The sequence below is a fragment of the Struthio camelus genome, chromosome 5 (assembly GCF_040807025.1).
Source record: "Struthio camelus isolate bStrCam1 chromosome 5, bStrCam1.hap1, whole genome shotgun sequence".
Lineage (NCBI taxonomy): Eukaryota > Metazoa > Chordata > Aves > Struthioniformes > Struthionidae > Struthio > Struthio camelus.
In genome coordinates, this window is record NC_090946.1 from 71,622,182 (window position 1) to 71,649,062 (window position 26,881).

The following is a 26,881-nucleotide window of genomic DNA, read 5'->3' on the forward strand; positions in this document are numbered from 1 at the left end:
TGCTTCTTCCTTTCTGTACTGTTTGTGGTTTTTTTTCCTCTCTTACTTCTCCCAAAACCAACTGTTTCTAGCGATGACCTCCGCTCTGGAAACAGAGCGCTCATCTTGAGTTTGTCACTGAGAGTCATTAAATTGAAGGAAAAAGAAAACCCTGTCAAACAAAAAGCCGTCAGTTTGACCGTGAGTGTTATGATTCCTGTGGTGGCTACCTCTCAAACAGTTTCAGAACCCCAAGCAGTATTTAAAAGATTGGCTAGTGAGGAAGACTTGTCTTTGCTAGCATTCCAGTTGACTGCCCCACTTCTGCTTCGTGGGTGTCTTAGCTGTTATTAATGAGCTACTGAACCGTATTATCACCTTCCTTTCTGAGGCAAACCTATATCCATGGCTGTTTACCCTAAAACTGTGCTGTAAATCATTTTCCAGCTCAGAGATGAGCAGCTCAGAAGTCTGTGCGCTAGAGGTGGTGTGAACAGTAACTTCATCAGTTGTCCCTGGGTATAAATCCTGCTTTGAGTGGCAGGTCTCTCCTTTACTCTTCTTAGTCTAGGATTTTTTTTACTTATCTTCCCTTTGTTAACTAGCATTGATTCCAGCCCTCATTCAGGGAGGTGATAGACCTGTGCAAAGGAAGTTTTCTGAATTCCGTATGAAGTCATCTCATGTGCTAATAATTACCTGGAAAAAGGGAAGGCAGGCATTCACATTGGCAACTGATGTACTGTCCCTAAAAAAGGGAGTCCGTGCAAACTTGGAATTTCATTTATGAAGTGGTTCAGGCAAAGGCCATGAGCACAGAAACAAATGATTTGAATGGGAAAGCGTGTTTAGTTAGATGACTATGCTATCATCTTTGACTTTCAATGGTCAGACTTTCAGTGGTTGATACTCATTCTTGAAAAGGCATCTTCTGGAACAAGAGCATTGAAACCTGAGATAGCCAGCAAAATCGGGAATGATCAAAGTTGATATTTATTGTTTCCAAGAGCAAAAACCAGAGTAAAACAAACAAAAAGGTGCCAAACTGCTGTAAATTTAAATCCAAATACAAGCCTGACTGTTCACTTCTGTTGAGATGGGCGTGTCTTAGTATTGGAAATTGTGGGTAATATTTACCAAATAGATCATCGTAGACTAATAAAAAAAAAATTACCTGCACGATTTCAGTGGCTAAGTGTTGTGTGGAGGGTGCAGACTGATCCAGAAGACTGATCAAAACAAAGCTTGTGATTTTTGAACCATACTTATGTTTTGAAAAACTTAGATTTGACTAAGAGATTTGCATTTATTTTTAATGTTGGAAGTAGGCCCCCCTTCCCTCTTAACTCAAGCACCTCCTTGCCAGCTGCCTCTTTTCCCTCCTCTACGTGCAGAAGTAGACATTACGGGACTCTCCCAGACAGGTCGTAGACTGGCTGAGCTCCTTCTAAAAGCTTCCCTTCTAAACATTTCTCAACTCCTTCCCTAGCACTCTCACATAATACCCTGAAAATGAACATGTTTTCCAGGTCCTTTGAGATTTCTGAGACGCTTGAAGCTAGGCACTTCCAGGAAAAAACTAGAAAGGATCTTTCTTGCATCATTCTGCTAGGCACATACTCATTTTATATTAACGGGAGTTGTATCAAGGCTTTTAAATCAGGATGATTTGTGTCACCCAGGGGCACTTTCTCTTCGGCAGGTATCACCAGATTCACTGTTGGCTGGGTAGTTCTTTGGAAAAGCTGCTGTGAATTCTCTGGAAGCGAGTCAGACCTGGGCATTAGCCTTAGCATTTGGCCACTGTCTCTGGGCTTTACTGGCTGATGTAGCTTTCCCATGCGCACGTTCTCCTGAAAGCCAGTCTCTTAGGACCACTGTACGGATGGCTCGGGCAATAAAGTTGTTGCACGCGGATCCCTTGTCCTTCCATCTGTGCCCCAGAGCCTGCCTTTGCAGATGAAGATGTGCTGGTTTGTTGAAACAAGTGGTGAACTCTCTGGTGGTGTGAATGGGGCTCGCGTGGATCTTCCTCATCCTGCTGGGTTTCTCGTCCAGCTGGCTGTGTGTGTGGATCGCAGCTCCGATGTGATTTTCCTTTCTTTCCCCTCACTTGTGGCTGGGTTACGTGGTGTTGGCTCCAGTGCTGACGGACGACTGTTGGAGGCTGCAGGTCTGTGCTGGTGGGAGTCCCTTCAGTCTCGCCAGCTCCAGGCGAGGAAAAGGGCTGTAGCAGGCAAGCGAGCTCCGTCAGGGCAAATCCACTTTAGTTGGCACTGGCAAACTGCAGTATGTTGTGCTGAGCTGTAGCAATAACAGGCTTGGGAGCACCGCAACAAGTCTGGCAGAGAGCTGGGCTCTCCTGCCAGCCTGTATCAGACATCCTGGGACAAACCAGCCTGGGTAAGCTGTGTGCTCACATGAGCACAAGTGCAGAGAGCTCTCCTAGGGCAGGATGGGGCTGGAGGAGTGTATAAGAACTTGAGATAAGCTGTTGTTGTCAGCTGTATGTAATAAGCAAGTTTTGTGGGTTTTTTCCTCATAGGAATACTACTTTCCTGTTTTTTTTCTCTTTTTTGAAGACTTCAAGGAAAATCTTGTTTACCCTTTGCCTTGTGTAAAGTAGCTGTCCCCTAGTCCTTCACTTGCAGCTTAACAGTGTTTAGCATAGCCCTGCCTTCCTAAAATATCTTTGTCCTCGTCTTTGCCTAATTTTCTCATACAGATATTTGGTATAGCTCATACCTGAACCTGGGAGGTATGGCAAGGAGAGAAAACTCAGCCTTTAACCACTGCAAAATAGTTCCTCTGGCTCCACGCTTACCAGGGTGGGTGGTGTTAATGGGCTGTGTGGCTCCTGTGCCATCTCGAGCAATTGTGTAGTGACTGAGACTCTTCCTTGTTCTGTATCGTGGCATAAAGGAATCCTGCACAAGGAAGGAGAAGGTAACTTAGGAAGCACTGAGAGGCCAGTAGAGTCAGGAAGAGATCTTGGATAACGTTAGTATTTATGATCGTACCTTCTGCAGAATCTCAGTGGAGCAAGAACCCATAAAGGAACTGCTTTTTGCATAGCAAAGCATAATGGGGAACCCCCCCAAATTCAAAGGGATTTTGTAGCTCCGAGTGGACAGGCTGAAACTGCTGGTTGAGGGTAACTGTGGCTGTGAAACCTGAGCTGAGTTTGCATATGACAAGCTGGTTACTGTGATGTTTTACTCAGCAGCTTGGGGATTGTTTTCACTTTACAGCCATTGTGAAAGGCTGATTTGTAGCTCTGCAGAGTCAGGCCTTCCTAAAATGACTTGTGGTGGTCACGGGCATACCAGATGTAGTGATGTGTCATAATGTGCATGAGCTGCGCACCCCCGGGAGAGGGGCGGCTCTGAGTGAGTGTCGCGGGGAACACGGAGGAGGACCGCTCGCAGGTGGCAGAAGCGTGGCACACGCATTTTGTCTGCGGAACTGAAAACCGGAGACTGCAACAGTGAAATGAGACGTAATCGAAGGGAACAAATGAGCAGCCCCCCTAAATGAGTGATATTTATTTCTCCTTTTGGCCAGACACCTCAAAAGCAAATCAAGGTTGCATATGCCCCTTGCTCTTCCTTCTTCCAGTTGTTCCCTTATCCTCTCCTCCTTTTTCTTCCCTTTCCCCTCCAAAAAAAAGCCCCCAACCAACTAGAAAAACCCCAACCAACTAAACCATCCTCCGAATTGAACAGGAAATGATGGGACTTTAGCAATGACAAGAAGCTTCCTTCAGTCTAGTCTGATGTTTTAGGTAGTTTTCCCACATCTTTAACTTCCCTGTGCCCACCATGAGCAGTAAGCTGGAGTCACTTCTTCAGTTCTCTTCTTCCCCCTTTCTGTTGTTACTGCCTTATTACTTTACTACTTTCATGGTCTGGGTTAATTGCAGACTACTCTGCAAAACCCAGAAGGGTGTGGGTCAGATGGCAGGTTTCTTGCACCCAGAAGTGTCTGATGTAGCTGAGAATTAAAACCTTGGCTCTCTAACATGTGTTGTCTGAGCATACTGTTCTAGCTCTCACTCTGCATGCATGCAATAGTGTTTCTTGTGATTACAATTGTCCCCTTGGTGTCCTTGTTACTTCTAGGCCCTTGGGATGCTGTTCTGGCACAAGCACAACATTGAAAAATCTTTGGCAGATCTGCCAAACTTTACTCCGTTCCCAGATGAGTGGACAGTGGAGGACAAGGTCTTATTTGAACAGGCCTTCAGCTTCCATGGGAAAACCTTTCACAGGATCCAGCAGATGGTAAGTGGTGTCACAGCAATGAAAAGGCTGAACGGAGAGTTGGACCATCTTCTTCAGTGCTAATTGTGCTGAAGTCCTGTCTAATGCTCTTGGGAGGAAACAGGCCACAGTGGATGTTAAAAGGAAAAAACAGTCCTGTGAACAGATAGAAATAACATTACTTTTGGAGTATCTGTGGAATTGTTTTCCTGAAGTGAAATCAGACTGCTTTACCAAGTCAGGATAAACTTTGACTGTACTATTTTCATTGGTTGGGAATCACAGCTTTCAGTCCCCTGTGTGCTATGGTAGTGTGTGTGCCTCAGCTGGAGTTTAGGCATGGTCTGTACATGCATGCCCACCCACACACAGAGTGAAGATGGTCTCTGTGCAAGGTTGATTTCCTTTCTTGCAACCTGCTTTTTAGGAATTTGTTTTATTTGAATGCGAAGTCTATTTAATCTGATTTGGGACTGTCAGTGGATGCGATGGTGGAGGTTTATACGTCTGAAGTATTCAGTGCTTTGCTATCAATTGCTTGTAATGTTTCCAAAACTTTTCTTTCAATTTCCTGTGATTGAAATCTTCAAGGGGAGGCTTCTGCCTGAAAGCAGAATGCAGGATGTGGGGGATATAAGGAGGTAGGAAGTGAAGAAAACTGACTTCAAGCAAAAGAAAATGCCTTTTTCTTTTGGAAGATGGGGTTTAAAGTTATTTATTAATAAAATCTTGACTTTTTTCCACATAGCTCATCGCCTGGGTAGGAACTAGATTTTGTTCTTTGCTCTCCCTCAGTAAAGTACCTCTCAAGTGTCCCAGTAGGACTTGGTTACGCTGGTTGTGATGCTTTAAAGTAAGCCTTGCAGTCTGTTCAGCTTCTTTTAAAGCACAGGTGGAGGCCTTTGCTGATCCTGTTGAGCAGTAAAAGGTGACCTGCCTCCCAAGTATGAAGGAAAACTGCAGGGCTGCAGGAAGAGGCTCATTCTTTTGTCCTCCTTGAATGGTTCCCTCACCGGTGTTCATTTGCAAATGTTCTTGGAGTCCTAGGGTCTCCTCCTCAGTAGGTTCTGATGACAGGACTTGCACGTGCTATGGGCAGCTGTTATAAACAGTCTGGAGAGTTGTAGACTCATGAAGAGTGAAGCTTCTTGCTTCTTTATTGCTCTGTTCTTAAATGAAAAATAAAGAGGAAATGTCTTGGGGGGGGGGGGGAAATAGAACATAAAGCCCTTCCTGTTGTTTGCTTAAACACCAAAGCAAGAAATACACAGTTCAGTTTATCTGCAGAAGCATGACTCTGTCCATGTGTGACGTACACTCCAGTACAGTGAAGCCAAGCTCATATGCTGTTCCCTATGTAATAATATTTTTACTTTTGCTCCCCAAAAGGCTATCTGGCATGAAAGGAATTAAATGGCAGGAAGCTTCCTGTTCACAGGGGACAGGAATGAATGGCTTGGGAGCCTCTTAGTTGTTCCTCTATATCTGATGGCCCATTTAGCACTGGTGCAGCTTGGAACTGAGGGGAAAATCATTGAAGCCAGAGAATGCAAAGTGAGTTACCCACCAGAGCTGGTTCTGATATTTTGACACTCTTAGGATGTGCTTATAGCTGAGGTAATATTTGTCATTCACAGCCTCATCCCTGAGTTTGTTCTGTGGAGCACTGTAATCTCAATATACCAACCTGCTGGATGGATATCGGCAACACAGCATTTGAAATAGCTTACTATAAAGGCACAACATGTGTTTGACAGGGGATGAATTTATGCCCGTCTGTAATTTGTTGTCCAGGATGGTATTTCTCATGCAATTATTAGAACTTGAAGTGAACCTGCAGTCTGAGAACCAGGCTTATCTCAAGTGAAGACTTAAACTGTAGTGTCTGAATGAGAGAGATCTGGCTCTTGCTCACAGTTTTCTTTTCCTTCCCACCCATCCCGCCCTCCAAGCTGAATCAGACTCTTATCTAAAACATGTTTTATTCAGAAAGAGGCTGGGCTTTTACCTTGTAGAAGGTTGATGTGAGAAACATCCACACTGAGCACCTCTAAGAAGTGGAGAATTAGTCTTAATGTAGTTTACTTTTTTTTTTTTTTGAGGCAAGTTTTCTGTTCATGGGTACAGGGCAAATGACATGTAGTGTAAGAGGACAAAAAAAAATACAACGGTTTGTGTTTTCCTATATCCTCAGATCACCATGCAGTAATGTTTCACCTTTTGAAAAAATCTTTTGTTGAAACCTTTGAATAGACTCCATCATGTGAATGGTATGAATAAGCCTTTTTAACCAAACATCAAAGATGCGCTTGGGATGTAGCCTGCAATTCAGCAATGCCTACATTTAATACACTTGCCTGTGTTGGCTTTTAAAACTCTGTTACCTCAGTTTCAAGGCTCCCTTTTGTATTTGCTCTCACTAGGTTCCTGTATTTTGAAGGGAACCCGCTGCCTGCCTGGTCAGTAGGGTCTTGCTGAGATGCTGTTTAGAAAGTTTGATGTCCTAAATAGTAGGCAGCAACCTGAAAGAGTCCCCTTTGGAACATTTTTGAAAAGGCTGCAGAGCTGCCTTGCTTGAACCTCTGAGGGAATTCAAAGTAGAGAGATTAGCTGTTCCTTGACAAAACTAGACCAATTGTATGTGAAATCCTGGGGATACTTTACATATAAGCATATAAAAGGATACGTGTTTAATTTACAGCTTCCTGACAAATCAATAGCCAGCCTGGTGAAATTTTACTACTCCTGGAAGAAGACAAGGACTAAAACTAGCGTGATGGACCGTCATGCTCGTAAACAAAAAAGGGAACGTGAGGAAAGGTAGGTTTGCAAGCAGAAAGGCTGTGTATTGATGCACACTGATTTGTCTAGAATATCTGAATATTTCAGAGATTCCTGTTAGTCTGTAAGAAAGTAGGTGCAGGATTTTCCCCCAAATGCTTCCTGGTACCACACCTTTTTTCCCCACCCCTCTCTTCCCTGCTGTGCATGTTTTGCTTTGCTTAAAACCAAAAGGAATCTGTCAGCAATTAGATCTGCTCCCTTCTTCAATGCTATACAATTTCTGATTGCCCTCTAATGCAGTGGTCCCCCAGCCCATCACTCTAGATAGTTTTCCTCTGATACTGCTTGAGGGTGGAGGAAATGAAATTAAAACTGATGTCAACAAGGTGTTGTACTGTTGTCAGCAGAGCCAGAAAAAATGATGAGCAGAACAGTAAAAGGAAGTTATAAAAGAACTAGAAATCTGCCTTTATTTCCTCCATGTGGTGCTCAGTAGAATGAGAGCATGCATCTGGTAGGTGACAGGCTCCAGAGCAGCACCAGAGGCCTGTGTACAGGCACAACCCCTCTTCCTCCCTACCCTATTCACACAGAAAGCTGTCGCCAGTATAAGGTTTCAGGCCAAGCTCTATTCCCTATTTAGAGATCAAGTCTGAATATTTTTTTGAGTGACTGAGAAGAGGGAAGCAGAGGGGACTTTGAATGAGTACTCTGACAGAGCTCTCCATAGGAGCAGGCCACTTTAGGATTTGGAACAGGGAGTGGTGTTCAGGAGGTCCCTAGCTGCAGAGCTTCAGCAGGTGAGTTTAACTCCTGCTTGTGCAACTTAGTCTGCAAGTTTTCCCTCATGGGTACCCATGCATGCACTCTGGGAAGAGAGATCAGCCTATGGCCTTGTGGGCCTTGCTGGGAACATCTGTATAGTTAGAGCTGCCACTGGGTGACTTAGCCTAGGTCTGGAGCTGAGAGGGCCTCAAAAACGTGGTGGCCTCAGGTCTATGAAAAGAACCTCTAAACAGCAGTAAGTCTGTCATCTTGATGCAGATGTCTGCACAGTCTGCTCTAAAACACAGTTGGGGTCTTTGCAGACCAAACTTGCCTAATCTTGAGCTATGCCTGGCTTTGAAAGACTCTGAACGTAATTGGGCAAAGTTCTGCACAAGCTTTTCCCTGAAAGGAGTTGTTGCTCCAGCGCTTCCCAGGGAGCGGTACGCTGGCTCCAGTGCTGTATGACTGAGTCCTGTTTGGGAAGGGGGAAGAGGGTGCCTTTCCAGGGTTGAGCCATACTACATGAATGACTCACTTGGCCTCTCCCATCTCTCCACTAGAGCAGTGGTGCTTGCTCAACAGACAGGGCCAGGGAGAACACTACCAGCCAATTTATCCATTATTTGGATGGCTTTCTTTTCCCTGAGTCTTTTTCATTATGTTCTTTACCCTTCTCTGCAAAGGCTGTCTTGGTTTTCTTCTTCCCATCCTGCTTGTTGTTTTTTTTTTTTTTTTCTTTTTCCTACTGATTTATTAAGGGGGGGGGAAATCTCTGATAAGGAATGTGTTTATGTCTCATACTCTAAAGTTTAGAATCTTTTAAGACCACCTCTCTAATCTAGTTCTGTGCTTACAAATGAAATTACTGCAATCTGGAAATACACCTCTGGTACATATCCCTGTTTACTGGGGTAAGCAGCACCTCAGACTAAGAGGTGACTGGGAAGGAACTGTATGGCTGTAATTTTGTAGCCTTTAAAGAAGGCAGTTTGCTTTGCAGATGAGCAGTTGGCTTTGCATCTGCAGCAAGCTAAACACTAGGCCTTTACCTTGATGTTTGATTTCCCTTCTTCCCCTCCATTATGTAAAATAGTTAAACCACCCACCCCAAGGGATTTGTGTCAGTGCACCCATGCAGAGTGTGGTAGCAAAGCTGGGTGAGGTTGGGGGTGCCTGAATTTTGGGGTCACACTGTGCCATTGGCATTTGCAGAACTTTGAAAAAGTGCTTAGGTTAAGTTATCAATGTAGAAAACTGCAAAAATGAGTGAGGTTTTGATCTAGCTCCTATCTCGGGAACTTGCTGGAATATAAGAGTAAGCTACAAGCCCAGCATAAGCCTCTGGGGCTTTGGCCTTCAAAGAAAGGCTGAAATTTGAACCTGGGTGAAAACATGGGGAGCCCTCCTGGAGATAGGACTCGCAGAAGAGGCAGTCCGAGGTATCTCACTCAGGTACTGCTCTATCTCCTCTGTGGCTAGGCAGGGAAATTCCCTAACCCCTCAGGTTGTCACTAAAATAGCTCCCAGTGCGTTTGGGACTGGCTTTTCAGTAGCTGTTCTCAGTTGTACATGAGAGACTTTGTACGTGCCACTCGGGGCAGGGAGTGCCTGTGAGTCCTTATTTCCTGGACCCATGATTATACAAACTAAATAGCTTGTGAATCAGCTGGTGAGCCAGGTGGCTTGGGAGAGCAGGAATGGCTCGTCCAGGTGACTGCTCTCGTGGAGACGGATGTCGGCTAAAGTCACCCTGCAGTGGGTTCCCTAGGGGATGTCTGCACAGCTGCCCCTACTGTGAGCTGGTATGGCAAGCAAGGTGCGCTCGTTGGCACCTACGTTAGCTGCCGCACCCCCGAGCCTGCTGTCCCTTGCTCCTCGGTTAACGCATCAAGATTGGCTTCAGCATCCAGGCAGTGTAGTGCAGCTTATGCTTGGGTTTCTCTGTGCGGCCCTGTGTTGCGCTGTGTTGCTGTGACATCCCTGATCCAGCTGAAGGTCTTTATCCCAGGCTGTGAAGTTTGAAGTAACAAAATAGGTTTGATTTTTATATAATAACTAATTTTAAAAAAAGCTTCGAACAGGTCAGGTTATTCCTTCATTTTCTGGGCATCGTTCCATATGGCACAGTTAACTCTAGCTGTGTACAGTGCAAAAATTCTAAACGGTGTGTGAAAATATATTTGATTTAATGTCTGATTAAAATTCCAATAAAGCTAAACTGGCCAGGTGTGCCAAAGTCACTTTCACTATCGCCTGAATTTCATGCCCATTATTTTTCTGTAACTGATACCTCTTTTCAGGGGAGAATTAAATATGAGATTATGTGACTGGTGAATGTTTTTTATTCTTGTTCCTGAGGGAGCTCATCTTGTGCGTGTCTCTTGCTAAATGTTAAGAAGCTGTATGAAATCCATCTTAGAGCTCCTTGCTGTAGTTCTGAGTCGTTTCTCTCTGGGTTTGCCTGAAGTTAAATGCTCAGTGTCCAACTTTCTTTAAAAGATGACTTGTCTAATTGATTTTATGTATCTTGCCTTCATCTGAACAGGCATACTTTGCCTAAATACACCACTGAGAAGTTTATGTAGAAGTTTTACAAGAAATGGTGCCCAGTATATTTGTAATTAAGTAGTACTTGACTCTCTAAAAATGAAGAAAAAAAAAAAAAACAAACCTGTGAAAAAACTACTAAGCAAAGCTGTTGGACTTGCTATTGCATCCAGGCCTTTCTTTCAGCATGCTGTTTATAGATACAGAGCCTCACAAAATAATACACTAGTGCTTACTTTTGTCTTCTAGTGAGGATGAAATGGAAGAAACGAATGGAAATAACCCTATTGATATTGAAGTTGAACAAAACAAGGAGAGCAAAAAGGAGGTATCTTTTTTTTTTCTTACTACTGTACAAATGAAAGTGTTTACTTACCAACTACTTCATGTAGAAGCTAACAGTATCTAGTCGTCTTTATTTGTGCTTTGTATAGTTGTCATATGGGAAAAGAAGAATTGTCTTCAAAATTTTTAATAGATCAAGGCAAGTATAGGCATAACTTATTATGGACGAAGCTAGGAAAATTTAAGATTTAACCATCCTGTGAGAATGTATTATATGAATGTTTCTGGTCTTTTTTGGTTCAAGATTGGCTGTGTTAGCTTGAACCACCTTCAGTGATGGTTTAAGTCAACCTAACTGTGCACTGAAACGGAGTAGAACCATTTATGAATCTGTTGTGATGACTTGGCTGAGGGGACGTGTCCTTTAAACTGCTCTAGGTAGAGTAGCAAGAGCATGTTTATCTGCATCCATAGACTCTAAGGTAAATTCCTGATCTATTGAAATCCTCAGCAATAGTACTGAGGATTTCAGCAGCACCGGGATTGCAACTACAGTGGTAAACAGTGAAGAAAGTTGTTATATGGCCGGTTTATTGTTGAGGGGCAGAGAGGCTTTACCTGTTGTTATGTGCAGAATATTTTCTGTATATTTAAAACACAGCATTTGCAACTCATTTCACATACTTCATTGTAAATGGAGGCAGTTCTGGATGAAAATAGAGCCACATAAATCTAAGGGACACCTTTGAAAACTTAGTCTGTGAGGCATAACAGGAAAGTATATATAATATTTTCATTAGTATAACCTGCAGGTTATTTTTTTTTTTACTAATCAAAAAAACCTGCAACGTAGAAGCAGCCTGGGTTGTATGTGTGAGTAGATGCTACAGGAGGTTTACCCTAAGGCCTTGTCTTGTTGAAGTAGCTCCCTCTCCTGATTTCTCATAGCCTGCTTTTTCTCCCATGGTGATTCTCTGCTTGTTATTTTTTTCTACATAAAACCTAAACATTTTCAAAAAAAAAAAATCAGATTAGAATTATTTTAGACCATGATTGCACAACAGGCAAAAATAAGAGCCTAAAGCAGCTTTTTTATTGGTGCCTGTCAGTGAGAATCATTCCTCTAACAAATTATTTTGAATGGAAAAAATGAGAAAATCACAGCATTCTAGTCTGCTAGCCACCCATGCTGGTGTGCTCTCTGGACTTCCCAAAGAGGTCCAGCTGTTACTCATGCTGAAGAAATCAGTGTATGTGATGACTTCCTAGGAGCCGCACAGGTGTGACACCGGATGCTCCTATCCACTCTTACAAGAAGCTGAGTTCTTGAAAGCCTCCGCAACACCCACATGGGAAGGATTCTCCCTTGGTGCAATTGCATAGCGCACAGCTCTTTCCAATGTGTCTTGTAAATAATTAATGCTATAATCTCATTTCCCATTATTTTAGTAAAAAAAAAAAATTGTGCTAAGATTTCACCCTAAGCCCTTTGAAAACTTGCATCTGTAAGAGAACTCTTTATCAGTCCCCTTTGTTACCGCTTTCTTCCCTACCATGCTGGCAGGCCATGCACTTGCTGCAGAAGAGGGGATGGTTGTTCTTTGCAGACTTAGCTGAGTCTATTTTAAGGCCAAAACAGAGCAGATGGCAGATAGCTACCATCAAGACGCTTCTGTAGAAAGTCGTGTATGGGAGAGTACTGCCTGCCCTCCCTTTCCCACTAACGTGGGCCGCTGCGTGCTCTCACCAACCTGGAAGAGCTCACCAAAACTCACCCAGCGTGTGCTGTCATGTGCTGTGTTTGCAATGGCAGGCAGCCTTCTGGGGGCTTTTCTGGACAGCAATTGTACTGAAGGGTAAAATGAAGTTGGCAACCTGCATAGCCTGTGCAGAGTTAATTAGATTTGATTTTGCAGCCTGGGGCTGATTGAAAAATCCCTCAAGAGAGAGTGCAGGAATCCAGGAGAAGGATAAGCTCCTTCTTGATCATTATGTTTCTTTTAATTACTTGGTCAGACTTGCAGTGGTGGTGATGGACTACTAGCCCAGGACTGTTACTGTAAAGAACCTCCTTGTCCCAACCCCACAGAGATGGGTTTCCCGGCTCTGAGACGTGTTAGTTACTGTATGACTTGTCGGGTGATACTGGGATTTCTTAGAGTATCTGAAACCTCTCATCTGTGTTTCCTCTTTTGCGGATCATTGGAGGGGGAATCTTCCTTATTTTTAGTACTTTCAGTGTTAGTGCAGCTATGTGTTAGTTCAGACTTCTTCAGACAGTGACTCCATGATACCAAGGTCATGAACTAGGGCTTCTTTCTTAACATCTTCCCTCTTCCAAAGACTGTTGTTTCTGGAAATGCCTTATGTTTCATTTAGTGTTTCTACATGACTTGATCTTCTCTTTTTAAACTGTGAAACCTGAGGAAGGGGCCTTGTTTGTATGAAGGAGGTTTATACAATTAAAGTGCTCTGGAAAACAATGGCAATACCTAAATAAATAGAAAAGCGCTGCTAAACCCCTATATTGGTATTTCAATTCTATGTGGTGTGGGTGTTTGTGTGGGGTTTTTTTGTTTTTTTGCTTTGCTTTTTTTTTTTTTTTTTTTTTTTGGTGAGTTGATTTAATTCTATAGGGATATATGGGTGGTCAGGAAAGCAAGAGTTTCCAGATAGGGTAGACTTTAAATTCTCAGAGCCTGAGCAATGTCACTGGGGCTTAGAGGCATCTGGAGCTGTCAAAAACGGTTCTGTTGGAGCTCGGGCTTCTTGTCCACAATGCGTAATAGCTGCGTGCTCTCTGAATTTGACAAAACAGTCATCTGAAACGACTTTCATTTATGCTCAATGTTGAGGCTTCTGGGATATTCTCACTGTAGGCGTTGTGTTTGTCACCCGACAGCCTGAACCTGTTGCAGGGCATTACTGAGTGATCCTGGGAAATTCTGTATGTAGATGATATATGAATAAATCTGAAATGTCTATCCATGCTGAATAATTTACCTGGCTCAGTTATCAAAGCACTTGCTTCTGAAGCAGAGTGCAGAGCTTGCCTTGCTTGTTTGTAGCTAAACCAGTCTGGTTTCTGCTGCTTGCCCACCCCACTGCGAAAAGAAATTGGGTATTTGGCCCGCAACAATAATAGTTACTTCTTGCTCATGGGCTTGCCTTAAGCACTGCCTCTCATAAAGCCCTATGCACTAATGGTGGGAAGAAAACAGTTGAGAATGGACAACTGTCCGCGTTTCTGCTCCTGTACGGCTTTGGCCGTTGAGCCCATGTAACCATGTCACTCACCTGCAGCTGTACTGTTCTCCAGCCTTTGGGAGGCAGAGCCACATGCTTACATGGGGTTTTGTGCACAGCCTCCTGTGGGTTTGAATGCGAGTGTTTTAATGCTCACTAATGAGCGAATGCCGCAGACTGTGTAGAAACTACACGTAGCTGCAAATTAAGAGGGAAACAATAGCACTAAGTGAAGCCAGTGTTTTAAAGTCGGCAGTGATCAAGTACAGGATTTCAGATGTGCGACCTCCCCTCTCTGCTTTCTCTCCCCCCCACCTCCTGTTTTATGTTCTGGGCAATATTCCAGCCACTGGATAATAAATTAATCTTGGGTATGAGTTGCTTGTTGAAAGTAACTTCTAGAAGAGGTGGTCTGGTATTAAAGAGAATCAAATGTGCTCTTGAAAGGATCTATAGTGAATCTTAACTAATATATCTGCTGGAGGTGTGTGCCTAATTCTTTATTTTAAAAAAAAGGCATGAAAATAATTAGTGGTGTGTGAAATACTCACTTTTCCAAGAGAGACTTGAATTTTTTTTTTTAGGCAAAGCTGCATCAGTTTAATGGAACAGCTATGTGACTGTCAGTGCTATGCAAGAAAACTTAGCTCCCAAGAAACCGTATAATGATCTAAGAATTACTTTGCAGTCACCTCACTCCTTCATCTTTAGCCTTTAAATAAGTTTGGTTTATCCTCTCTTCTCTCTGATATGTTCTAATAATTTGCAAACGCTCTTAGACCTCTTTTCTTGATTTCATCGCCCCATCTCAACGCATGAACATCAGAAGGGAGCAAAACAGGATTTGGAGACACTGGAAGAACACAACTAGAAAGTTTAGAGACTCACTTTTCTCTTGAGACTGAGTGATGAAATCAAGAAAAGAGGTCTAGGAGTGTTTGCAAATTACTTGAATATTTAACAGAGTGAAAATTAGGTATCTGTTCCAGAATGAAAAAGGGCTGAAAAAGCAACCAGTATCTCTGTAAACATTAAAGCTGCCTAGAAGGAAGGACAGCTTTATACAATACAGTGTTTCTATGACATGCCTGTTTGAGCAAGAAAATTTCTTCCTGCTAGTAAGCAACCTTTTACATTCTCCAAGTTTTGAGCATGGCTGAAGATGAATGGTTAAAGCATCTCCCCAATCTCGGTGTAGCTCCTGGTTTGAAAAATGATTTAGGAATGTAGAATTGGATTTCTTGATCACTGCAGGGCTCCTACAGCATGGCTTGCTGTTGCGTTTATTTGGTCACTTAAAACATGCCATGCGTTTTGTAAAATGACTGCTATTTCCCAGGTGCCGCCCGCTGAAACTCTTCCTCAGGTGAAGAAAGAAAAGCACAGTACGCAGGCCAAGAATAGAGCAAAGAGGAAACCTCCCAAAGGAATGTTCCTTTCTCAAGAAGATGTAGAGGCTGTTTCTGCCAATGCAACAGCTGCTACGACTGTACTCCGACAACTGGACATGGAGTTGGTCTCAATCAAAAGACAGGTACAGATAGGCTAACTCAAGCATAACTTTGTTTGCTACTTTGGGTGGTGGTGTCCGTCGCAGTCTGCAGCGTTCCCAGGAGTTCATAGCTTGACTGTGATGATCCTTATTATGTGGCTTAATTAACAAGCTGTCAGCCTTGTGCTAAGAGTTAATACAGTCCTGTGCTTTACTTCTGTTATGTTTTAGTTCTGTGGTAGCCTGCTTTATACCTAAAGTGAAGTGAGGAAAAGCCTATAGCTCTGACTTGCGTGTCCAAGAAGCTGCTGGCTCTTCTGAAGGATTATTTGTTGGCTGTCAATGTGCCTTGCAGTCTGGAGTTCCTTATGTTTTAACTGTGAACTCCTTCAGATGGCATTGGTTTCAACAGTATCTGGTTTCCATCAGCAGCAGTTAACTTCATTTACCTTTTCCTGTGCTGCTTTTTGAAACAGCCAGAGCTCTCATAGGGAGCAGATAGTAGTGTACTTTGAACATTACTGCGTGGATTTCTTTTCTAGCCTTTCCTATAGCCGTTTGATTCTAGGTGACTCCCTGTCGAGGTTGTGCATGATCAGAGTGCCAGGTAGTGCATGGCGAGGTGAGGACTGGGTACTCACTGAGTGTGTATTCTTAATTGATCTTTGCATTTGTAACTTCCTGACTTTTCTGTGTGATGTGTGGGTTTTTCTTCTTTCCTAGACAGGTATCATACAAACTTTCTTATGCAGCTTTTGCCTCACTGATGGATCTGTCTTTAAAAAAAGTTGAACAAATGTTTTCTTCAAACGTCTGTTAGCAAAGACAGGTTTAGTACTTGAATCTTTTTCCCAGATCTGAACGTTTTCACTGTTTTTAGAGCAGAGATCTGGCTGAAGCTCTTTATTAAACTTAATAGAATTGGTATTTTGGCCTGAAGCCTTCCTCTTGGAACTCTGGGAGAAGCTCTCTAGCAGTCTTGATTCATTACTTGCTGTGTACAGGGCCTTCCTTCTCATACTGAGTACTCCTTCTCATACTGAGTACTATGCAAACCTGCAAGCTGGGGCAGTTCTTGATCCAAATAACTTGCGGACAGGATAGAATAAATTTATGGGTCTCCTGATGTCCCAGCTGTTTTTACATTCCTTTAGTGCAGTATAAAAATTTCTTTAGAAAAAGAGAGGCTGTAAGGAGAACTGGAACGCTGAGCTTGTGGGGATCTTGCCAGGGCTGCTGGAAAGAAGGCTTGTCGAAAAGTTTCATCCCTTTAACAAGGATAAAACTCTTATTTTCAGATTCAGAATATCAAACAGACAAACAGTGCTCTCAAAGAAAAGCTTGAAGGTGGGATAGAACAATACAGACTACCAGAGGTAGGACCATTTTCTAACCTTTGTTTGCTGTGAAGGTAATTGTTAATCTGTGTTTGATATATCAGCGCTGTTTCTGTTGCCAGTAACTAGAACCAATATACTATTAGTTGTCATAGGGTGAATCCAGATGATTACTGTATTCACTGGTGTTGCATTATGGAGATGGGAAGCAAGAAGAAAGTAACAAAGCAGCGTTTAACTTAGGAAATCGCTTTCTAACGGAAGCATTAGCATCCCAGACATACTGTGTCCTTTTCGGAGTGTTATATCCAAACGTCCTTGCGAGAGAGGTCATCACTGGACTCTAAATACTTAAAAACGTGGGAGAGATGTTAATGGCCTGTCTCTCTCTTGGCACTTGGTGCTTTTCCTGTTTTCCTTTCAACTCTGGCACCTCGTGCTGGAAATAACTTGACTGAGATTACAGGAGGTATCTGTGGTAAAGACAAGCATGTACCTCTGAAGAGTTTGTGGCTCTTGATCATCTGCTCAGACCATTCCTTATCTCTTTATGTTACCAGTAACTTATGGACTTAATGTACTTCACAGTTAACTGACTGGATGCCCCATACAGTTCTTTAAAAACATTGTTACTGCTTTTTAAAAAAAAAAAAAAATGATGACTAGCAGTTAATTCCTTGTTGTGTTATGAGGTTTTTATGAGCTCAGATGCAAGTGAAAGTTGTTGCTTATGCAAATGAAATTACCTAATTTTTTTGACATCTAGGTCGTTCAGAAATTTAATGCACGTTGGACCACAGATGAGCAGCTTCTTGCTGTACAAGGTATGGAGCTACAAGTCTCATTTCAGAGTGGTATTTCCCTTCAGTGGCTGAAGGCTTTTGACATTGCTGGATGTTAATGCCCAAAGAAAGGAACCGAACAGAGAAACAATCCCCCTGCAATGTAAATAGCACCATGAGTGTTTGCACATAATCTCTGGCTGTCTAAGCTTTTAGAAAGTGAAACTCTACTGGGGTCACTGTAAAGCTCTTTGCCAGTGTAACTTCTCCAGTAATACAGGCAGGTTTACTGTTTTCTTGCTCGTCTTATCCTACTCAGCTCTTCCAGATTTGGCTCTGCCTGTCTTCACACCACCTCTATTGCCTTCTCTTTTGCGGAGTTAGTCTTAACCGTGTCTCATGCCGAATTTACACCTTCTTTCTTGCTAGTTTAGTCAGAGGGGCTTGAAACCATGAAGTTCAGCTTTGGATCCTCATGCTGTGATTTGATCCTGATCTGTGGTCCTTATGGAAATATCGCTTTTGATTTTGTTTTGTTTTTGTTGCTTTCAGCAATCAGGAAATATGGCCGAGACTTTCAGGCAATCTCTGATGTGATCGGAAACAAATCCGTGGTGCAAGTGAAAAACTTTTTTGTAAATTACCGACGTCGCTTCAACATAGATGAAGTTCTACAGGAGTGGGAGGCCGAGCATGGCAAAGAGGAGACAAATGGAACCAATAGCCAGAAGCCTGTAAAATCCCCCGATAATTCCACTAAAATGTCAGAAGAGGAAGATGAGGTAAATCCAATTTAAAAGCCACCAAAAGTTCCCAATCTGAGCTCAGTTCAGATGTATAAACTCCTTGCAAAAGCCATTTTTCACAATCTTCAATCAGCCTTTTCTTACTTCTAAAACAAATAAAATGAAAGTATACTTGAGCATATTTCACCTCCTCTGGATATGCAGATGCCAGAGTTCATTTTGGGAATTCCAGACCTAAATGAAAGTGGGAAGAGAACACTTAATTTGCAGCCTCTGATGTTGTGTAAATCTCATCAGCACATGGACGTTTTCATGCCTCTTACCGCTGAAACCACACAGATTTTTGTCTCAGTTGGATGCTTTCTCTGCACTTGGTTCTCCAAGCTGTTCTAGGTTTGGCTCTGAGAGACCTCATAGACTTCTGAGGCAAGGCTCCTTCTTTCATTTGTGATTATGGAATGCTTTTACTTGGGGGAAGGGAAGAAAGCTGTAAACAAGGCAAGTGTATGGAACTGTTCACTCAGTTTCTTTGAATTACAGCGGTTTCTATGAAGGCAGAAATTCTAGGCACAGCCGTTTCTGCTCTCCTACCTGAAGGAGGTTCACTGATAAAATGCTTCTCCAAAGACAACGTGTGTTTAAAATTAACTAAGAGACTGCAGAGTATTTAAATATGGAAGTTACAAAAATGTAATGTTAACACAGCATTGCAAAAGAAAAGCCCAGACAGAGGTTTGCATGTGAAAATATCTGATCTTAGGGTTCCGTTTGGCCTAGTTTTATTAGACAGCTTGGCACAAAAGCCGCCTCTTGTCAAATGCAAGCACACTCAACAGCAAAAGGTGAATTTTGGTCTTTAATGGACTAAAGGTTGTTCCCTGTAAGATTTCTTCATGTACTGTTTCTTTTTTCTAAATTGCCCTGGCTGTGGTTGGTTTATTTGTGCATTGCCATGTTCGGTGACTCAGAGAGTAGGACTTCACATTTGCTTCGCAAATCCTAGTAATATGTTCTTCAGAGATACCTGTATTTGGAGACTAGGTCAAATGGTATGAAAAATGAACAAAACTAAACTCAAACACTTGCGTTCTCGAGGGGTGGGGGGAGGATTATGTTGCCCTATTTTTCCCACACTTGAGAGGTGGAGCAAAGAAGCAATCACACTAGTGCTTAGCTGCCTATTTGAAAAACAGATGGATAATGTCACTGGCTTTTCTGGTGGCTCACAGAGTTGTATCAGTCATCAATGCAGACCTCTTCTTCTCTGAGCCCTCAGAGATTCTTCCTGGCTTCAGATGAACCCTTTCTCTTGAAAGTTACAGTCAAAGGGAGCCTCACTTTGAGACAGGAAACAAGGGTGGGGGGTAGTAGCAGGAACTGGAGTTTGCTGATGCAGCCAAGCGCTTGGATCCTGGTGCAGTGAGGATCACTGACGTGTTGGCAGAGGAAAAGGGAAGAGGTGGCAGGGAGAGCGGAGGCGTGAGAGTACGATCAGGGTGAAATGGCTGGTGGAGCGGAAGTCACGGTCCCCAAACTAGCGATGAGGAGTGCCCAGGCTGGACCTGAGCAAGTGCTGAGTGGTGGGAAGGGGACCAAGAAGAGATAGGCCAGTGAGAGTAGCTGCAAAGGCCAGAGAAAAGGCTGGTACTGCAAGAATAAGGCAGTTTACAGCGCCCTGCGGAACAGTGGCAGATGAGGACCAAGCGAGGCTCGGAGCCTGCCTGCACCACGCTCAGTGTAGCAGACCAACACGGGGAGGAGCCAGGCAGGGTGGCAATGAGCTGCTGGCTGTGACTTACCATGTTTGCCTTATGTTTGCACCGTGTGGCTTGTGGTTCTTGATGGAGCCTATTCTGGACAGTAGGAACTGAAGTGGTGTGTGTCATGGCTGGGAGGAAGAAGGTGCTGGCAGCATGGAAGAGATCTTAACTACCGAGCCATGGCTTTTTATACAATTGCAAGAGGAAGGATGTTGCGTAGTTGAGACCTAATGGCCATTGCGCTGCCTGAGCAAATCAGACAGAAATGTTGCCTCCTAGAGTGACTGTAGATGTATGTTGTGCTCCGGCCTTCAGAGGTAGCTTAAGCATAGTGCTGTAGGTGGCTGGGTAACTGGTGCCTTCTTGAACGCTTCTGTGGGCTAAGTGACGTGTGATTGAGTTAGCCCATACAGGTCATCTATGTGATAGGAGGGGAGTGCTTGGTCCCTCCTGAGCTGTACAGTGCCATGCAACTGGGGCCTGCTCCTGAGAGCGCTTCTTGCACAGGCTGTTGAAGTTGTGTCAGCTGGGCTCAGTCTCATGGTAGCCAGGCAAAGGCTTAGCTGGTCTAGTACACAGGCTCCTCAGGTGCTCTTCTCTGGCAGACCTTTATGTCTGCCTGGCCGCCAGCCTAGTAGAAGCTTTGTCAGCCCTCTGACAGCTTTGGGCTTTCCCCTTCAGCGTATTTTCATGGCAAGCGGCCACAGTTCCTTTTTCTGAAGGGGGGGAGGTGAGATTGCCGATTACAAATCGGCCTCAACTCTAGGCTTAGGGAACTCTAGGCAACTCTAGAGAAGCTGCTGTGATTCCTTACTGTATGCCAGGGTTGTCTGTCTTGTTGCTTTCAGTACCTTGGATCTGGGGTGAAGCTTGGAGATGCAAGAAAGCATGTGTGTATTCATTTTTAAACTAAACATCTCCTTTTTTTCCCTCCTCCCCCTTCCCTCCAGGCTACTTCTGTTCTTGATGTCAGATATGCATCTGCTTCGTGAGAAGGTGCTGTAGCCTAGAACAATTTGTGTTGACTACTGTGTTATCCAGGATATCAGGTATTAGCAAACCTCAGACAGCCATCTGCGTCATATCTGTGGACAAGCAGCTATTACCAAAAAAAGGCAAACGCTTCCAGTCCTGTGCTACATCTGCCTTAATCTCCCCTCATTCCTCCATACTGCCTCCACTTTCTTTCAAAGCTCCCAGGTAGCTCAGCTCTCCATTTCATCAACATCCTGCTTAAGCATGGGGACTTCTAGAACCAGTAACACCTGTCTGTAAATTTTGACCAACCTGCAAAACAAGGAGCTCCTTAGCAGCCCCACAGTAACTCCACACGTTAGGAGTTCTTATAATACTTGGTCCGTAGGGTATAAGTACGTATTGCTGCATGGCCTTGTGGTCTCCGCTTCCTGTGTATTCTTACGATGACACTATTATTAGTGAGCTTTCTATAAAGGAGAGGCCTGTGCACATGCCAGTGGTGTCAGGTTTGTTCCGAAATGACAGGGCCAGTTAACAAGCAATCGTGAATAATGCAAAGTGATAGGAAATGTTATTTCTGAGGTTGGGTCAGTCCAAGGTTGTAAATGTAACTCATTATACTTCTGGTTTGTGCAATTCTTTCCACTGTATTTGTGTTCTTGCTTCATAGAAAGCTCCCTAATTGAGCATTTTATTCCTGTATATTTTAATGGCTTTTATTTAGTGTAAAAGGGAAAACGTAGCCTGAAACTGTTTGATACGCTATTTAACCCCTGGCATTCAGCATTTGCATTGTAACTTGTTAAAGGAGTACTACACAACTTTCTTTTTCCTGATCCTCTGCGGGATTAAGTCAAAACAAACTTTCTCTGGTGCCTCTCCTTTTGGAATATGTGCCTTTTTGCATTTGGCTACCATAGGTCACTCTCTGTCCCAGTGTCTCATTCCTCTTCAGAGTGCTGTTTGCCAAAGACATCAAATTACTTCTCCCACTGGAAGCCTGGACAAGGGTTGGAACACAAAATTCAGCCTCAAAGAAGTAGTTTTTGATCCCTTGGAAGTTTAAATAGAGGACTGGGTTAATTTAATTGGCTATCTTAACCCTTCTGAAACACACATCACTTTCGTGTTCTGAACCAAAATATGCAATTTGTAATCTAAGAGGTGCTTTTCCAAATACTTGGTGCATGCAGCTTTCAAATCCCCAGCCCTCTGCTCAGATGACCTGTGCTGTGGCCTACCTGGCTGGTTTGAAATGGAGCTGTTCTTGAAAGTCCTGTATGTTCAGGCTTTGCACCTTGAACAAGGTATTTGCTACTGACTGCCAAGCAGACAGTATTTAGAGAAGCTAGAAGCAGCAGTATTATTTTTTGCCCAGTGGAAAGCTGCAAAATAACACTAGTCACAAAGCATTTACAAATGGTTAATTTAATGATGTTGGAAGAAACCAACAGGTGTCTTTGCGGGTGCAGAGAAGGACCTTCTTTGGCCCTCTTTCCCTACAGAGGGTTTGAGCCAGGATGATGGCACACAGCAGTGTGTGGCACCAGCCTCTCGTAACACAACCCAAAATGAGCCAGCCCATGTCCTACGGCTGAGGTGCTGCAACTTGGAGTCCAGTCCCACACTTGGTGCTGATGTTTGAGCAGCTGGGCCACACTGTGCTCTGTGCTGTGACGGCTCTCTTCTCTGTACCTGAGCTAGCTAGCTTAAAGCCAGCCTGCCAACGTACGCAGAGCTGCGATCACACCACCTTCAGTGTAGGCATAACCCCAGGAAAGGCAGGGGAAGTAGCCTCACTTATCGCTGTGCTTGTCTCCTCCTTGGACCTTGTGTGGGGGAAGTGTTTCAGCATCAGAAATCAAGTGATGGCGTGAAGGCGAAGGAGCAGATAGGCATTTCCTAGGGCAAGCTAGAGTAGAGCCTGGGAAGTGTTCATTTCAGCTGCTTATGCAGCTGTTTCTGAGCACCTTCATTCTGGTCACTCTGGACAGAGCCTTTTAGATGCTGGGAGGTTGGAAGGGAGCTATTCCCTGCTCTGTATTCTCTGTTTCTAATTCTCTGTATTAGATACCTGTAATCCCTTGAGGCAGCCCAAGTTAGTGGCAGCATCTCTACAGCTGTTTATGTGAACTGGCAGCTCCGGTGGTGGACCTGCCCATGCTCCTCTGGTCTGCGCAAGCTGGGCGTGGGGAGTCCCTTGTGAGAAAGGACAGTAGTTGCTAGTCGACGTGAATTAAGATTAAAGATGGGCAAAGGGCACTATGAATTCAGCTGACAGTTCTGGTGTAAAGCAATGCCGCTCATTAGAAATACTCTAGTATAAACTTCCCGCTGGTAGGAATGTACTGAGACAGGCTCTTGCCAGTGTGAGGGGATTGTGTAAACTTGCATCCCGGCTGGTGCAATTCGTCAGTAAAAGTTTCTACTGGCTAGTTAGTTACTGGTGAGGACTTGTCATAGGTTTTTGCCCTCAGATCTGTCCATCTTATGATCAGAAAAGTTAATGTTTTGGCTTCATCCCCAAAGGGTGGGGGGAAACATGTATAATTCATGATATTAGGAAGAAAAAAGTTGTTTGATTTACTTTTCAGATGACTGCTATCTTATTGTAGTTGATACATACAATATAATAGCACTGTATTTTAAACGTTTAGTTTTTTACGTTCTCTTCAACTATTATGTTTTAAATGCGATAAAATCATTTTAGCTTTTAAAAGTTTAAATGGTTTGGTCTCGTTTAAGTGAAGACCCTTTTATTCTTTTCTTTTCTTTTTTTTTTTTTTTAAATGGATCAAGCATTAGATATACCAACTGGTTGCATTCTGATTAGAAGGGTCCACAAAGATTACTGCATAAGATATAGAATATTCACTTAAATTTTGTTTCTTAAACTATCAATGTGAATGTCATAATTATATATATTTTGTGGAAAATGGGAAATTATTTCTCCTAAGTATAAGTTATTGTGCAAAATATGGTATCGTTAAAGAAAATGATAGTTTAAGTTTTAGTTTTAGAAATCTTAAAGATATAAAAGTGTATTGCATATGCATAAACAAATTTCATTTGTTCTATTTAATTTTTACGTAGTTGTGTAAAGTGCTAGGTAACTTCTTTTCTCGCTTATCCATTAAAACAACCTTGTTACTTGAATATTCGTGTTTAACTGGTTTGAAACAGTGATCAATTTTTGTAATATAATCTTATAACCAAGGGAAAAAATACATGCCTCAGTTGTGCTTAACCATATAGCAACAATGTACAATCAGATGCTTAAGACCACAGTAGCCATAACTGCTAATGCAACCACAGTGGTTGTGTCTTGATATATTTAATACCAATGGGGATAATGAATTCTTAATATATTTTTACAAGTTTGCAACCAGGAAGACCCCATAAATATTCACTAGAACACTTTTTTAATAGCTAATATAAGAGTGAAACTCTTATTCTCTTAAAGCAATGTCCTGACAAACATTTTTCTTTCCTGTACAAACGCATCTGAAACATTATGTATTAAAATACGCTCATTGTCACTTTAAATTTCAGTTTTTATCCTCTAAATTGCTGATATGCTGTTGGTATTCTTGCACACCAAATATGAGCCAAACAGTGCATTACACTAACTTGATCACTGGATTTGTGAACATAAATCTCCAAGTCAATGAACTGCAAAAATGTTGTGAGAGACTTTTTCTGATCTGTGGTTTTTTCAAATCTATATAAAATTATGCGTAGCCCATTCAACAATGAGTGGCCTGATATTTACACTTTAAAAAAAAAAAAAAAAAGAAAGAAAATCATTTTATTAGCTCCAGCTTGTCTTCAGCAAGTCAAAATCTAGTGATCTTGTGCAATGCCCCTAAAGCAAATACTTTCTGCCACTCCCTGGATTAATGCAGCTTTTCCTGTTGATAGTAAAGCACAATTGCAGTGAAAGTTACAGTTCAGAAGATGGAAGGTCAGTATAGTCTATGCATGTTGTATAATAATGAGTGTTTACATTCATATTCTCCTAAAATAAAATTTATACTGGAGTGTATAGTATTCCATTATGTAGATTTTATCAATTTTGTTAACTGCTTATAGATTGCTTAAAAGAAGTTTTTTCAAGATTTTAAAAGATGTATAAGGTTAAGTTTGCAAATATAATGGAAATGCTGTATAGCTTTTGAAGTGATAAAATACTCGTTGGGATTTTAAAGAAAGTATGTTGTAATAATGCTGTTGTAAGTAATATTTTAAATGTCTTTTTTGCCTGTTTTCTATTATTCAGCACACTTACTGTGATGAATGTTCATAGCATTATAAAATTGCTTAGCCACTGAAAAGTAACATTTGGTTTTGGATTATTTTACTGTATGAGGAATTATAGTGGGGTAAATTCCTTTGTGAAATTCTACATAATTCATTTTTCTATGATTTCCAATGTTTGCTGACATCAAATAAAATTTTTTCAAGCCATTGATGTAATAAAATATGTAGTAAAACATTATTGATGTAAAATGTTATTGATGTAATTGATCACCTGCCTTTTGAATTTTGCTCATCAGAGCCAAGAGCCAGGTGCACTGGGTGCCCCTTCCTGTGTTGCATGTTCTGTATTTAGATGTCATTGGAGCACAGATTAACTGCAATTGAAGTCGGTGGGTAGAGTCCTCCTAGTCTTTGAAAATGAGAATCAGGCCTTTAATACAGTGAGAGTAGCTAGAGTTGCCTCGTGTGCAAAGACAGGCAGAATTCATGCCAGTGGTCTTGGTCTGCTGCTTTTTTTTTTTTTTTTTTTTCTGATGGTGCAGCATAGTCCTGTTGGCTGTGCAGCCACTCTCTCTCCGCAGTGTCACTGGCGCGTGCATTGCTTTTGGCCAACTGGCAGTGCTGTTGTGAGACAGAGTTTAAGTTTGGGAAGCACTGGTGTTGGGATCCTGGCTGCTCTTGGATGGCAGTGGCTGTGCGCTTACAGCGTAGAGCCAGAATCTAACCTATAGGATATGTGTGGGGACCAGCTGACAAAGTAATAGCTATTGTAATGAATAGCTGAAGAATAAACTGTTGCCTACTGTGTGCAAAGGCCTAACACTTGGCTGTGTGACTTAAGAAGATTATAATCTTTGTCCTACAATGAAAGAAACCCATTTAAAATGCATAGAAAATTCCTGTTACCCTTCAAGCCTAGCAGTGTGTCGATGCTGCTTGCAGAGGTCCAAATGGCTGGAGATTGTACTGGGGGTGGAACCTTGTGAAGACAGGAAATACTGTCTTTTTTTGAAAATCCTGCAGGGGGTTGCACTGGATGCAACTAAGCACTAAGTGCAGAAGCATAGACAGTACGTTATAGAGAAATTAGGGGAACCCGCTTTGTGTCTGTCTTGTTACACTGAGGTTACCTGGCAGTGCTTTGAGTTTGGACATTGGTGTGGGACAAACAGCAAGGAATGCTCTGGTTTGATTGTGTATGTTGCATCCAGCAGAACTAATACAGCAAGATACTGTGGTGTTTGTGGTGCTAGTTGTGTATGGAGGGCAGAAATTACCTATGCCTTTATATATTGTAAAGTAAGGGGTGGGAGGGAAGGCTGACTTAGGGTTTTGGAAGAATAGACAGCGTTTTTAAGAGTTGAAGGTACTTTCTTGTTGAAAAGCATCCTTGTAATCTTCATGCTGTTTGAAAAATACAGTACTAGCACTGTAAGGTGGCGATCAGCTTTTTTAGTACAGTCATTTGACTCCCAAGATTTCTCAGCCGTTAACCTTCAAAACAAGCAACTCCCCCCCCCCCCTAGCCCCCAAACCCAAAGCGCAACAAAGTGAAATATAAAATAAAGAAGGAACTCGGCTTTCCCCATTCCAACCGGGGAGCATCATCAGGTGAGGAAACTGAGACTCACTGTGCCCGAAGACATACCTGAGGA

At 42.7% G+C, this 26,881-nt stretch overlaps 1 protein-coding gene across 2 annotated transcripts in view; it reads left to right on the forward strand.

The window, feature by feature from the left end:
* Positions 1–25,464, forward strand: part of RCOR1 (REST corepressor 1) — an 89,380-nt gene extending 63,916 nt beyond the window's left edge. For both annotated transcript variants that reach the window (XM_068947098.1, XM_068947096.1), the window contains exons 5-12: positions 4,101–4,262; positions 6,943–7,061; positions 10,590–10,668; positions 15,211–15,405; positions 16,662–16,739; positions 17,467–17,524; positions 18,035–18,264; positions 20,939–25,464. In XM_068947098.1, the coding sequence (XP_068803199.1) occupies positions 4,101–4,262; positions 6,943–7,061; positions 10,590–10,668; positions 15,211–15,405; positions 16,662–16,739; positions 17,467–17,524; positions 18,035–18,264; positions 20,939–20,980 (963 nt within the window). In that variant the 3' untranslated portion in view covers positions 20,981–25,464. The remainder of the gene's footprint in view (positions 1–4,100; positions 4,263–6,942; positions 7,062–10,589; positions 10,669–15,210; positions 15,406–16,661; positions 16,740–17,466; positions 17,525–18,034; positions 18,265–20,938) is intronic.
* Positions 25,465–26,881: the final 1,417 nt, after the last annotated feature.